Source organism: Ursus maritimus, unplaced genomic scaffold, assembly GCF_017311325.1.
Source record: "Ursus maritimus isolate PB19 unplaced genomic scaffold, ASM1731132v1 scaffold_12, whole genome shotgun sequence".
Classification (NCBI taxonomy): domain Eukaryota; kingdom Metazoa; phylum Chordata; class Mammalia; order Carnivora; family Ursidae; genus Ursus; species Ursus maritimus.
The window spans coordinates 9,595,457-9,608,904 of record NW_024423564.1 but is presented as its reverse complement, the minus strand read 5'-3'; the positions used below and the strand labels follow the sequence as shown (position 1 = coordinate 9,608,904).

General features: G+C 38.4%; 1 protein-coding gene across 3 annotated transcripts in view; it reads right to left on the bottom strand.

Moving 5' to 3' along the window:
- Positions 1 to 13,448, bottom strand: part of CSDE1 (cold shock domain containing E1) — a 40,817-nt gene that overhangs the window by 6,914 nt on the left and 20,455 nt on the right. For all 3 annotated transcript variants that reach the window (XM_008697745.2, XM_008697743.2, XM_008697744.2), the window contains 10 exons: positions 13,195 to 13,292; positions 9,949 to 10,030; positions 9,475 to 9,603; positions 9,240 to 9,365; positions 8,392 to 8,604; positions 6,224 to 6,364; positions 5,975 to 6,139; positions 2,395 to 2,502; positions 1,606 to 1,781; positions 926 to 1,038 (listed from right to left, as the gene is read on the bottom strand). In XM_008697745.2, coding sequence (XP_008695967.1) covers positions 926 to 1,038; positions 1,606 to 1,781; positions 2,395 to 2,502; positions 5,975 to 6,139; positions 6,224 to 6,364; positions 8,392 to 8,604; positions 9,240 to 9,365; positions 9,475 to 9,603; positions 9,949 to 10,030; positions 13,195 to 13,292 — 1,351 coding nt within the window. The remainder of the gene's footprint in view (positions 1 to 925; positions 1,039 to 1,605; positions 1,782 to 2,394; positions 2,503 to 5,974; positions 6,140 to 6,223; positions 6,365 to 8,391; positions 8,605 to 9,239; positions 9,366 to 9,474; positions 9,604 to 9,948; positions 10,031 to 13,194; positions 13,293 to 13,448) is intronic.

The window sequence follows — 13,448 nt, the reverse complement described above, 5'->3', positions numbered from 1 at the left end:
AATGGCAACCCCAACACTTACACACTTCCCTTTATTGTAATCTTTTTTTTTTTTTTTTTTTTTTTAAATTCATGAGACAAGAGGCAGAGGGAGAAGCAGAATCCCTGTGGGGCAGGGAGTCCCATATGGGATTAGACCCCAGGACTCTGGGATCATGACCTGAGCTGAAGGCAGAGGCTTAACTGACTGAGCCACCCAGGCGCCCCCCCCACCTTTATTTTAATCTTAATAACATATATTACTCTATTTCTAAACATACTAAACACAATATTTTACTCATCTTGTTAGCCTGTGAATACAAACTAGAAAATAAACTCAACAAAGGCAGGGATTTGTCTGATTTCTTGTCTGTTATATCCTTAGTACCTAAAACACAGCATGCACTTAGATATTTACTGAATTGAAATGAACATTCACGACTGTCCTTTCTCTAGGTCTCACCAAGAAAAAGTGTTACTTGGGAAGCTGAGATGAAAGCCAAAAATTGCAGGTTTTTTAAAAGTCAGAGGTCCTAAATAACAACAGTTTTCTTAAGTTCCCATTATTCAAAACAGTCTCCTAGAGGAATGCCTCTCTTTCCATCCCTATGGATATTACATCTTGGAGTTATTTTTTAAGAAAAAAATATTAAATCGAAAATAACCATAAAGCGAAGGACCTAAACTATCTACTGGTTCTGAAATTCAAGTGTACATCAGAATTATCTAAAGGATTTGTGAAAACAGACTGCCCATCCTGACTTTAGTAGGTCTGGGGTGGGGTCAGAGAACTTATTATTTCTAATAAGTGGCCAGGTGCTACTGCTGGGTCATACCTGGGGGACCACTAATCTAGAATGATTGGGTTTTTGCTCCCTCTCACATCCTACTCCTTATTTCGTACCAAAAGCATAGACTGAAATTAAGTAGAAATCACAGTTCATTACCTGAGTGTGTTTTGTTCACTTTTTCTGCACTGACTTTGTTGCCTTTGCCTTTGGACAAGCTGTACTCGACCATGTCCCCCAGTTCCAAGCTATCAACATCACCAGAGAACTCACTGGGAAGAAAGGAAACATTTGAATAAGACATCACCATAAATACCAACAGCAGCAAATAAATTTTATTTCTTCTATAATAACATTCATGTGTTATTATATATGTGCTTACATATACTGGATACTGTATTAAGCACATTATAGGCACTGACTCATTTAATCCTCAGAAACAACCCACTGAGAGGTTACCATTATCCCCAGCTTCAAGACAATGAAAATACAATACCAGGAGGTTAATTAGGTGGCAGAATCTGTATTTAAACCTGAACCGCCTAGGAGTCCACACCCTTACCTAACGCTATATTAGAACACCAAATCTGGTAGCAACATATAAAATGCTATTCTTTCACTGAAGCAGAAAAGTTCTTGTCCAATGTCCAAAGCAGGTACAGGCCTTTATCTTTTGGCCACATGTTCTCTATACAATTAACTTTTGTTTATATATTGCCATAATTTTACCAGTATGAGATCTGAAATTAAAAAATATATAACCACCCAATACTAAATGTTTTGGACTCCCAAACCAAACAAAGGATAGTAAGCTCTAAGTTCTCCAAGACATTCCTCACCTGTAATGGAAAAAGATTTCCTTATCATGATTGGCTGTTTCAATAAATCCAAAATTATCCTTCAGAGTTGCCACATAACCCAAGAGCCTCTTGGAGTTGGAATTACGACCTAAAAGTCGCACACAAGTTGCAATCTGTTGTCCAGGCCTCTGTTTGTCACTAATACTAAATTCAACCTGTGAAAAATAAGGACATTTATTAATACCATGTCTTTTCCACACCAAGCTCCTTACCTCAGGACCCATAACTTCCCCAGACCATGGTTTCCACTCCAAATATCCTTTGTGTTAAATACTCTGATGCAATACATTTTCACCAAAACTAATACTTCTATGTCCCATTCCACTTTTCATAAGAGATCAAGTTTTGCTCTCCAGTGTGTATTTATTCCTTATAAATTCACAATTTCTTTAAAGCAGGGCTATCAGAAAACCAGACATACTAAGTTTGAGAAAAATGCACAGCAATATAAAATCTTTGGTGTGATTTTACTTTGATAATGTTCTTCTGGTGGCTGTTCTAGCTTGTAATAATATTACTTTTATCTAAGTTCATTGATTTAGGCATATCTTAGCTAGTGTTTAAATACTGACTCCTCAAAAAAGGGCTTCCTAGACTCCGTTCTAATTGAATAAGCTGCTTTTAAATGGAAAGATGTTCTTATATTAAACTCATAAGCACAAAGCATTTTAGCAAAGCTTGAGAAGATTAAAAAGAAACCATTGTGCAAGACTTAGGATTAAGAGGACAACCTTTAACCCTTCTCTCAAATGAGCAGAAGTATCTTGCCTTATCTCCTATTTGAGGAGAAGTAGATCCTTCCACATCCTTGGCTTGAAAAGCAATAGTCAATTTCACCCCACAATCATCATAAGCAATAACACCATCCTCAGCCTCCTAAAAAAGATAAAGAATACAATCAAAAGAATCAAGAACAAAAAGGCAATAAACAGCTACAGTTTTTATAGACCCTTGAGCTGAAGAATTGTCACAGCTGTAGAAATATCCTATTCTAGGGTTCCCTAAAGTAAAAGAGTTTTCATATGAATAAAAAAAAGGTGGTCTTGCCTTAACCCAGGACTGACTCAATCTGCTGTAATTAGGTCTTTTAGTCTCAAGGACCTAATTTTTGTTGTTGAGGAGGGAAAGCTTATTAAAAATTTACCACACACTTATTCAATACTTCTCACAAACTGTCAGAAATTAAACTGAGCATGTATTCTTAACAGTGGAAATTCTGGGGGTGCCTGGGTGGCTCAGTTGTTAAGCATCTGCCTTTGGCTCAGGGTGTGATCCTAGCGTTCTGGGATAGAGCCCCACATCAGGCTCCTCCGCTAGGAGCCTGCTTCTTCCTCTCCCACTCCCCCTGCTTGTGTTCCCTCTCTCGCTGTCAAATAAATAAATAAAATAAAATTTAAAAAAACCCGAAAAAAACCAGTGGAAATTCTGTAGGGCAAGAAGCTTTTCTACCACCTATTTTGAATCTCCCATAGTACCTTGTTAGTGTTTTGTATGAAATGTATTTAACTGATGAACGAGAATTTAATTTGGTATAGGATCTAACAGAGTTCGGAGCACGTGAAATCCAAACAGGCAATTATACCAATGGTTCCACAGTAACACTTAAATCACTGTTGAATACAAGATAAGCTCCTCAAAAGCCTAAGAAATTTTGGATATGCCACACAGAATCACACAGTAAACAATGACACTGTATAGCGACGACATAAATTACACTACTTCTGTGGTTTCAAATATCATTCCTATGGGGATCACTGCCCATATCCCTCCTTTCCTAAGTTCCAGAATACATTACCAATTATTAATATTTAAAACCAATTAATTTCTACTTTTACCATTCATATTCCTTACACCACTGCTATATAGTCATACTGGACATTTAAATTGTATCAGACATTATGTTAGGCACTTTATATTATCAAATTCAATGTTATTATAAAACCATCTTCAAAGTTACTCTTCTATTAAGAAAGTCTTAGGAAGTTAAAATGAACTTGACCAAGGTTACACAGCCATTACAAAATGATGCTAAGAACCTGACTTAAGTTAAATGAAGGAGGAGGTCAGTGAATTCAGGTCTGACTCCAATGACACTGACTCTTTTGCAAGTCAACCACACTCGAAATCTCAACATTCAATTTTGCTCTCAACTCTAACCCATTAATGTCAATATCCAGTCGACACCGTCATGACAACATACTCCAAAGTATAGAAAATAAGGATAAGACAATCCCTGCTCATGAAGAGCCCAGTTTAGCAGAGAACACAGATTCATAAACAAGTATAATACACTGTTATAAATAAGCACAATGACAGAAACTCACTAGGGTCCACCGCTGGCCAAGAAGAAAAGAACAATAAAAGGGTAGGAAAAGTCTCATACAAAGGCTGTCTTGATCAAGTCAGTTTTGCCAGAGCCATACAGGAAGCAGGGCATTCTAAGAGCTAAAAACCGTTAAAAATAAGCCCCACTGGTTTTCTTTTGTTTTTATTATTTTTAACAGCAGCACTTTGAAATGCCTACTATGGGCCAGGACCTGTGAGAGATTTTTCAACAATACAGGAGACTGTGATTTTTTGTTTAAAAACTTAAGCTCAGAGGTGAAATGATTTCCTAAGCTACAAAATAAATTGTAAACAAGATGCTATTCCACTCCTGGGGCACGTGGGTGGCTCAGTCAGTTAAGCATCTGCCTTCAGCTCAGGTCATGATCTCAGGGTCCTGGGATCAAGCCCCACATCAGTCTCCCTGCTCAGCAGGAGTTTGCTTCTCCCTCTCCTTCTGCCCCCCCCATGCTCCCTCGCTCTCTCAAATCAATTAAAAAAAAAAAAAAAAGATGCTATTCCACTCTTACAGCCTCCTAGTTATTTCTAAAATCACATGACCTTCTCTCTCATGTAACTTCTCTTGTCTACATCCATGATCGCTGTCCCCCGGTTCAAGGACTATCTAAATTTCCTAACAGGCCTCTTCATCTTTTGTCTTTCTCCACCCCTATCTAGGGTTCATACTATTGCCATTTCTTCCTGAAGTGCACACCTGATGACACTTTCCAAAAGAAATCTTCTGAGTACAGAACAATGTCTAAATTCTTTAGAGTAGCAATCAAACCTTCTCAATCTGGCTGTATCCTGATTTTTACCCGTATGTCCCCATTCGACCCCACCAAAGAAAAACCCTATATTCCTATTTAACTAATATTTAGTGCTTTCTAAAGAAACTCTGAATTTTTCTCATCTGTACCTCTATTCTGTGAGGAATGTCCTTTCCTCATTTATCTCCACCTATTAAAGGTCAGTGCCTTAGTGAAACCATCCCAAATCCGCCCCCCACCATGAGAATTCATTTTCGCCATGGCACGCTTATTGACCTTTTATGGCATCATTTTATATTTTGTATGAATTACTTGCTTCTATACAACTCCCTATTATTTGAGAGCAAAAGCCATGTTAGACTAGACAGCTTTATATTTCTGTTCATTGAACTATTCAATAAATGGAATTCAAACATGTGATCTGAATCTATCCAAATCTGAAAGCTTTAAACTGCTCTGGAAGACAAATACTATCATTTTAGATGAGCGGTTCTCAACCGGGGGTGATTCTGGGACGTCTGGCAGTATCTGGCAACACGTGTGGCTGTCACAGAAGGGGCGAAGAGAGATATTGGTCTCTGGTGGGAAAAGGCCAGGGATACTGCAAAACATCCAGCAATGCACACAACAGCCACCTGCCCCCACAGAAAAGTCAATAATGCTGAGATTAAAAAACCCTTTAGATTATTAGTTCACCACTGTTGATATTACAGAGAATTCCAAAAGAGACAACACTCAACTCCATTACTGTGTGGACAGTGCTTTCCTTGAAGCAGAAGTCTAATAAAGAGCTACATATATCGGGGCACCTGGGTGGCTCAGTCGGTTAAGCATCCGACTCTTGATTTCAGCTCAGGTCACGATTTCAGGGTCATGAGGCTGAGCCCCACATCAGGTTCCATGCTAAACTTGGAATCTCCTCTGTTTTTCCCACTCCCTCACCCCTTTCGGTCCCCTCACGCACCTCTAAAATAAATAAATCTTTTTTTTTTTTTTTAAAGATTTTATTTATTTATTTGACAGAGAGAGACAGCGAGAGAGGAAACACAAGGGGAGTGTGAGAGGGAGCAGGCTTCCCGCCGAGCAAGGAGCCTGACGCGGGGCTCGATCCCAGGACCCTGGGATCGTGACCTGAGCTGAAGGCAGACACTTAACAGCTGAGCCACCCAGGTGCCCCTAAAATAAATAAATCTTAAAAAAAAAAAAAAAAAAAAAAAAAGCTACATAAATCATTTTCATCATATAAAACTTACCTTTTCTTTGCCTTTATTTGGGCTAGTGGTTTTAGGATTGGAGAAAGTGGCTTCTTTTTCTACAGTGCCCAGAAAACGATGATCTGAATGGGAGTGGAATGAAACCGTGCCCTTGGGAAGCTTTTTAATCCTAATAGCATGATTTCTTTGGGCAGAGAGCATATCCTACAAATGATAAACAAAAGTAACTTTAAACTGAAAAAGGAAGCACCAAGAAACCATCCCATTCTTTTCTCAAAAACTACTCACAGGAACCACAGTAAACTCTACTTCATCTGCAATATGGAGCTGGTTCCCATCCAGAATTTCACTGAAGTGGAAGAACATACGAGCATCACGATCCACACACTTGATGAAACCAAAACCATCTCTCATGGCAGCTATTACACCCTGAAATCCAGATAATATTTTCACTGGATGTGAAGCTTTCCAAGAAAACAACACTCAACTCTGGAAGCATCAAGTTAAATTCATTAGGAATTCTCTGTATTAATGACCCAAATTCTACATCTACATTTTTACTTCTCCATTTAAATACAAACTCATTGCTTTAAGTTTTTCAGTAAATTAACCTCTAAGCAACTGTGTGAGATGTTACTCCTTGGCCAGTATTTATAGAAAAAATTATAACACTTGAATTTAAACACATGCACACGATGTATTCCTTTTAATTCTCAAATCTGTGAACTTGGTATTATTATCCTGTTTTGTAAGATGAGGAAACGGAGGCTGAGCGAGGTTAAGCAGTTCATCCAAAACACACAGCCAATTAAGTGGTAGAATCAAAGATTCCAAATAAGGCCCAAACTTTATGACAACATCCAGAAATTTTAAAAATCTATACACTAATACTTTAAATACTTCCGAAGTCAACTAAAGGCAACTTTTTAGTCTCTACCTCAAAAACTTTATGTGAGTTTAGGCACAGGAAAGGCTTAAGACTTTGGTCTGAAGTGGGGCGCCTGGGTGGCACAGCGGTTAAGCGTCTGCCTTTGGCTCAGGGCGTGATCCGGCGTTATGGGATCGAGCCCCACATCAGGCTCCTCTGCTATGAGCCTGCTTCTTCCTCTCCCACTCCCCCTGCTTGTGTTCCCTCTCTCGCTGGCTGTCTCTATCTCTGTCAAATAAATAAATAAAATCTTAAAAAAAAAAAAAGATTTAGGTCTGAAGAATAAATAAAATATAGGAAATCCTTTCCTTTTTTTTTTTTTTTTTTTAAGATTTATTTATTTATTTGACAGAGAGAGACAGAGAAAGAGGGAACACAAGCAGGGGGCACTAGTGGGAGAGGAAGAAGCAGGCTCCCAGCAGAGGAGCCTGATGTGGAGCTCATCCCATAACCCTGGGATCACACCCTGAGCCGAAGGCAGACGCTTAACGACTGCGCCACCCAGGCGCCCCAGGAAATCCTTTCCTTATTTTCCCCCCCTTCTTACGAAATTATCAGCTCTGTGAGGGCATTATATCCAGAGTTAACTGGCACATGGCAGGTGCTCAAATATTTACTGAAACAATTATTATCAACCTACCAATGGCTTATATATTGCATATTTTTTACATGATTACTGATGACTATTCTATAACCAGTTCTGAATATAGCATGAACAATATTCTGACATTTAATCCTTGCTAAATCTTAATGGCAGCCAAGCTACTCTACAATGTAGTCCATACGGTCAGGCAAACAGATGCTATCCGAGAAGTTTTTTAAAAAATTCATTCATTTGGTTCTCAAAATTTTTAAAGTTAAAAGCACTCTGCAAGTGTCCATAAGATCAGATCTCCAAAGTTAAATGTTAAAAGTCCCAAGAAACTTAAATTTCCATTGAATGTACCCAGTTCCACTGACAGCACTGAGATATACCTCACGTTATAACCCCCCAACAGAACTAACTATGAAATTACATCTGAGAAAGCTAACTTATGAAAACCAAGCTTGTAAAACATGTTTAGGAAACAATTCTGGTAATATGTCATTCCTGCACTTATACCTACTAAACAGAATTTGCAAAGCCCTGCTGTAAAAACTAAAAAACCCGAAACCTATTTAACTTTGTTTCATCTACTGTTTACTAAACATCTTATGGAACAGTTCGGGAAAATCTACAATGATAGACTTGAATTTTCTCAGTATTCCTATTTAAGCTCCAGAGAATCACTGACTCTCAAAAGATCTTAGAAATCATCCCGTACACATTTCCTTTTCTAAAACTTTTTCACATCTACTCCAAGATAACTGGTAGAGTCAGATATCAAATCCAGACTGACTCAAAAGATCCGTTTTCTTAATCACTTAACAAGGTAACTGCCCAATGTCACCATTACCTTAAAGACTTCTCTTACTACAGCATTACAAATTTGAATATAACATTGGCCCCCATATTGAATACAAGTATCAAATAATATCCAACACTTACCATTTCTCTGGCTTCATTAGTGAACTGAAATGTATTTGATAGAACTTCTATGTTGGTTGCTCGTTCTAATTTGTCACGTCGGTCTGTTGAAATATTAAACCTAACATGGTCGCCTTCCAGCAGGGTCACCTTGGATTTTGTATCTTTGTCTCCAAAGGGAAGTTCTTTAGGAATCACAAAATCAACTTTGATACGTCCTGGCAATGGGTCATTCTGATGAGAAGGAAAAACTATTTTAGCTGGAGATTTCTCATCCTTCCTAGTTCTAAGTCAAACAAGAAGAACACACAGCAAACCCATGTTATTTATAATAAACAGTTCCCTACAGGTAAAAAAGATGTTGATAACGTAAGTCCAATTTGAAAGCTCTGTGTTCTATGGTCACACGATACAATCATAAAATCACAATACCGCAGTTAAGAACCTCCACTCTGACACAGAAATATTTTATTTAAGTAAGGAAAGAATTTCAAGACTTTGATGTTTCACATTTCTTTAAGCAATGACACCACTAGCCTCCTCTCCTCACCTTACCTCCCACACAAATGAAACAAATGGGGGGGGAGGGGGGGAAGTGGTCAGGAGAGAACCCCAGTAAACACACACCCAAACTGGTTTCTGCCCAATTTAACCAGCATTTTTGTCCCTTTCTCCTTATCACCCAGTAAAAAAATAAAACATATTCATGGATACATCACTGGTTTCTCATTTAGTTTAATTATATATATATCAAGAAATATTTAATTGTTCCACCATCATAAAATTACATTATTGAGTAAAATTTCCATACACCAAATTACTCTACTACTGATGAGACAAAAGAAAACCTCCTGAAAAAGACTACTTACCTGGTTTTTACTGGGTACTTTTGGGATTACTTTGGTTACAGTTCCTTCAAAATGTTCAATGCTGATATCTTCAAAAATGACTGTTCCTTGAGGCAATAGTCTGACATCTGTTGCAACTTCTTTACCCTAAATTAGAAAGGGGGGTGGAATCATGTAATTTTAAGTGTTTCCTAAAAATGTAATTCATTTTTGATCTTAAAAGGAGGCCAAAGATCAAGTTAGTCAACTATCTTACATTTCTGTCCTTGATTGTGAATTCCACGTCATCTCCAGGCTGTAAGGTTTCTAAGTCACCCTTAAATTCACTATAGTGAAAGAATATCTCTTTTACAATATCACCTCTTTCAATAAAGCCAAACGCCTCCTAAAGACAGACAAGCAAAACCCAAAAAATAATAGGAACATCAGGTACTATTAAGTGTACATATTTATGATTATAATTTGCAATCAATAAGCCTTTTCATAAAATCATACTGTACCGAAAACAATATATTTGGTTAGGTCTAATATTAGTAGCAATCACATGGCCCATTTTAAAGAACATAACGAATTAATAACCAAGAAATTTTAATAGATTACTTTTGATGTTAACAGTGAAATATTTTTAAAGGGAAGATAAACAGAAAAAACAAAAGGCTTAGGTATGAAGTATAGGCTAAAAGCAGTCAAAGAAAAAACCTCAAGTTTCTCGTTATCTGATGACACTTACCTTCATGGCACAAACTACTCCCTGACAGCGGGCTTGTTTCTTTTTCAACAGCATAATGTTACGAGCACTGACAGCACCAGTACTAGAAAGGAATAATCAGGTGGGGATGGGGCGGGGGGGGGAGGGGGGGTCAAAGAGGGGTGAAATATGCATTGGTTTGGTTAGATTTGATGAGTCCAGAGAAACAAACTAGTTTTCTAAGGCTTCAAGAATTTTATGTCAACATGAAAAGCAAATGTAGTTTATGGCACATGATCCTTTTCATATGGCTTCATATGCAAAGGATTTTTGCTCAAATTCCCTAGTCTTCTAAATTGGGCACACATATATGTATCATTTTTCTCTTAGACCCTTAAAAGAATATCATGGACACTCTATGCTTTTCTATTGCAACAAAAGAAATAAAAGTCACAAGCTGAACGCAACCAAAGATGGGGAATCTAAAGTTTTAGGAAGGTCATTTCTTGGATAAACATTTGAGTAGATATACATGCTGCAAACAAAAGTAATGTGGATAGAGAGATGAATAAGAGATGGTCCCTGTTTTCAACAAGTGCTGAACTTAGTAGCTGTCCCATCAATTATTTCTTTCTTTTTTTTTTTTTTTAAAGATTTTATTTATTTATTTGACAGAGATAGAGACAGCCAGCGAGAGAGGGAACACAAGCAGGGGGAGTGGGAGAGGAAGAGCAGGCTCCCAGCAGAGGAGCCTGATGTGGGGCTCGATCCCATAACACCGGGATCACGCCCTGAGCCGAAGGCAGGCGCTTAACCGCTGTGCCACCCAGGCGCCCCCCATCAATTATTTCTGATTAAACAGCCATAAAAGAAAGTTGAGTATATGCAGTGATTAAAGAAGAAATTTGCTACACTTTAAAAAATGACATTCGCCTTTACTGAAAACCAATTAGGCACCACATATTATCCTGTCCCCATCTTTGAGCAGCAGCAATGTGAATCTGACTTCGTTTTAAAGATGGAACAGACTCTTCGGGTAGTTGTTTTAAGAAAAGCTGCAGACTAAGCAATTACTTCCCTTAATTTTTCATGGACAAACTACAACCCAATTGTGCTTTTAATTTCAAAAATTAACAAAATAATGAAGGCACTGGAAAAATCCTACTTGCCTTTGCAACTTACTACACTGAAAGGCTTTAGAGCCAGACTGGGGCTCAAGTATCTGCTATTTCAAGGCTGTATGACTTCAGGCAAGTCACTTTATGAGAACATACCTCAATTTTACAGATGGAAGACTCAGGTGAAGCTGTTCTCAGGATTAACAACTATATATAAAGTATTTAGTACTAGTGCTTGGCACACACAGAAATTTAATAAAGGTTAAATAAAGCCCTTTCATTGGCTCCACCTTTAAACTCAAGCCCTATCCCCGTGCTTCCTGAGATCAAATTGAGGCCTTCAGACTGGAACTATTAATACACCCACCAACTCAATCTGATTCATTTTTTAAAGATTTATTTATTTTAAAGAAAGCATGTGCAAGAGAGCGTGTGAAAGAGAGCACGTGCAAGGTAGGGGAGGGGGAGGGGGAGAGGGAGAGGGAGAGGAGCAGGCTCCACGCTGGGGGCAGGGCCTGACGTGGAGCCGATGTGGGCCCAGATCCCACAACCCTGAGGAACATGACCTGAGCTGAAATCAAAAGTCCGACACTTAAATAACTGAGCCACCCAGGCACTCCTTGATCTAATTCCTTTAAATGAAGACTGAAGTCTTACAAGAGGTAAGGTTTAGGGCTAACAATGCTGCACATGCTCTTGAGATTTTGCTTTCTCTGTGCTATTGGAAAGTGCATTCCTAGCATTTTTTCCAACTTCCTACTTTTAACTTCCTTCTGTATTCTTATAAAAATAATTATCCCTAGGCTTTAACTACACTTTCCTTAAACTACTTACACTTACGAATTTCAGAGCTGTATATTCTGTTCTATTACTAGCTTGTTTCAGACTTATACATACAAGTTCAGTAGCTTCACCTAGATATACCCAGATACCTCAAATTCAAAATGCCAAAATAAGAATTCTTCTCCAACTTCAGAGGGGAGGGGGGTGGGGGAATGGGATAGACCAGTGATGGGTAGTAAGGAGGGCACGTATTGCATGGTGCACTGGGTGTTATACACAACTAATGAATCATCGAGCCTTACATCGGACACCGGGGATGTACTGTATGGTGACTAACATAATATAATAAAAAATCATTAAAAAAAAAAAAAAAAAGAATTCTTCTCCAACACTTAATACTTTCTTCTGTATCTTCTTAATCTGGTTAATAATATCATCATCTGCCCAGTAGCCAAGGTGGCATTTGGGACTCCGCTCTCGTTAATTCCAATATACACCTCTACCTAATCAATCACAAAACTTGATTTTATCTTCTCAGTGTGGCTTGACTTCTCCACCTGACCACCCCTGGCCTACCATATTAGATTAGACCCTCATCTTGCATATTAACTCTCAAGTCAATGCCTCTAGAGTACCCCTACTCTCCAAAAGTCTGCCATCTCCATGACTTTCAATGATCTAAACCGATCGCACCTCCATCCCCACTCCCATCCCCCACTTAAAATCCAAGAGTCCTAGGACTATGGGATAAAGCTCAAACTTCATCTTCCTATGATCCAGTGAATTCAATCAACTCAAACTTTTGGCCATTTCCTCAAAATGATGCTTCTACTCAGAACACTCCCCCCCCCCAACTCCCTAGTGACTTTACACGCTTTTCCTCAAAACTTTTCTCCAGCTGCTTTTGCAAAACTTTCACTAACTTTTATTTATTTTTTAAAGATTTTATTTATTTGACAGAGATAGGGACAGCCAGCGAGAGAGGGAACACAAGCAAGGGGAGTGGGAGAGGAAGAAGCAGGCTCCCAGCGGAAGAGCCTGACGTGGGGCTCGATCCCAGAACTCCGGGATCACGCCCTGAGCTGAAGGCAGACGCTTAACGACTGAGCCACCCAGGAGCCCCTCACTGACTTTTAAAACAGCTCCTTGAAAGCTCTGACCATATTTTAATTATATTCCTATTTTTGACATCTGCACAGTGCCCATCACAGAAGAGCCCCTCAACTGCCTAGCTAATGAAGTTTAAAATCATGAAAATCATCATTAAAATTATCCACATTTACAGGTTAGGTTTTTAGCTCATTTCAAATTTCTTCTTCTTATTGGAGGGGGTGAACAAAAGAAACAAAACAAAAAACCCCAACTTAGGTGGAAAAAAAGAACTTACTGTTTATTGTTATCAATTACAAAGTTTATTTTATCTCCAGTTTCCAGCTGAACATTCCCTTCGACATCTTCAGGGGTGTAAGTCAGATAAAACACTTCCTGTGAATTAATAAGTTATTATTACTACATTGGCAGGATGCACATTCTCTGTATACTGTAATTTACTTCGTTAAATACCTCTTAAACTGGCATTTTAAGCCAAATTTCTTAAAAATGCTTTATAACAAGTACATCATTTTATTCATATAAACACAC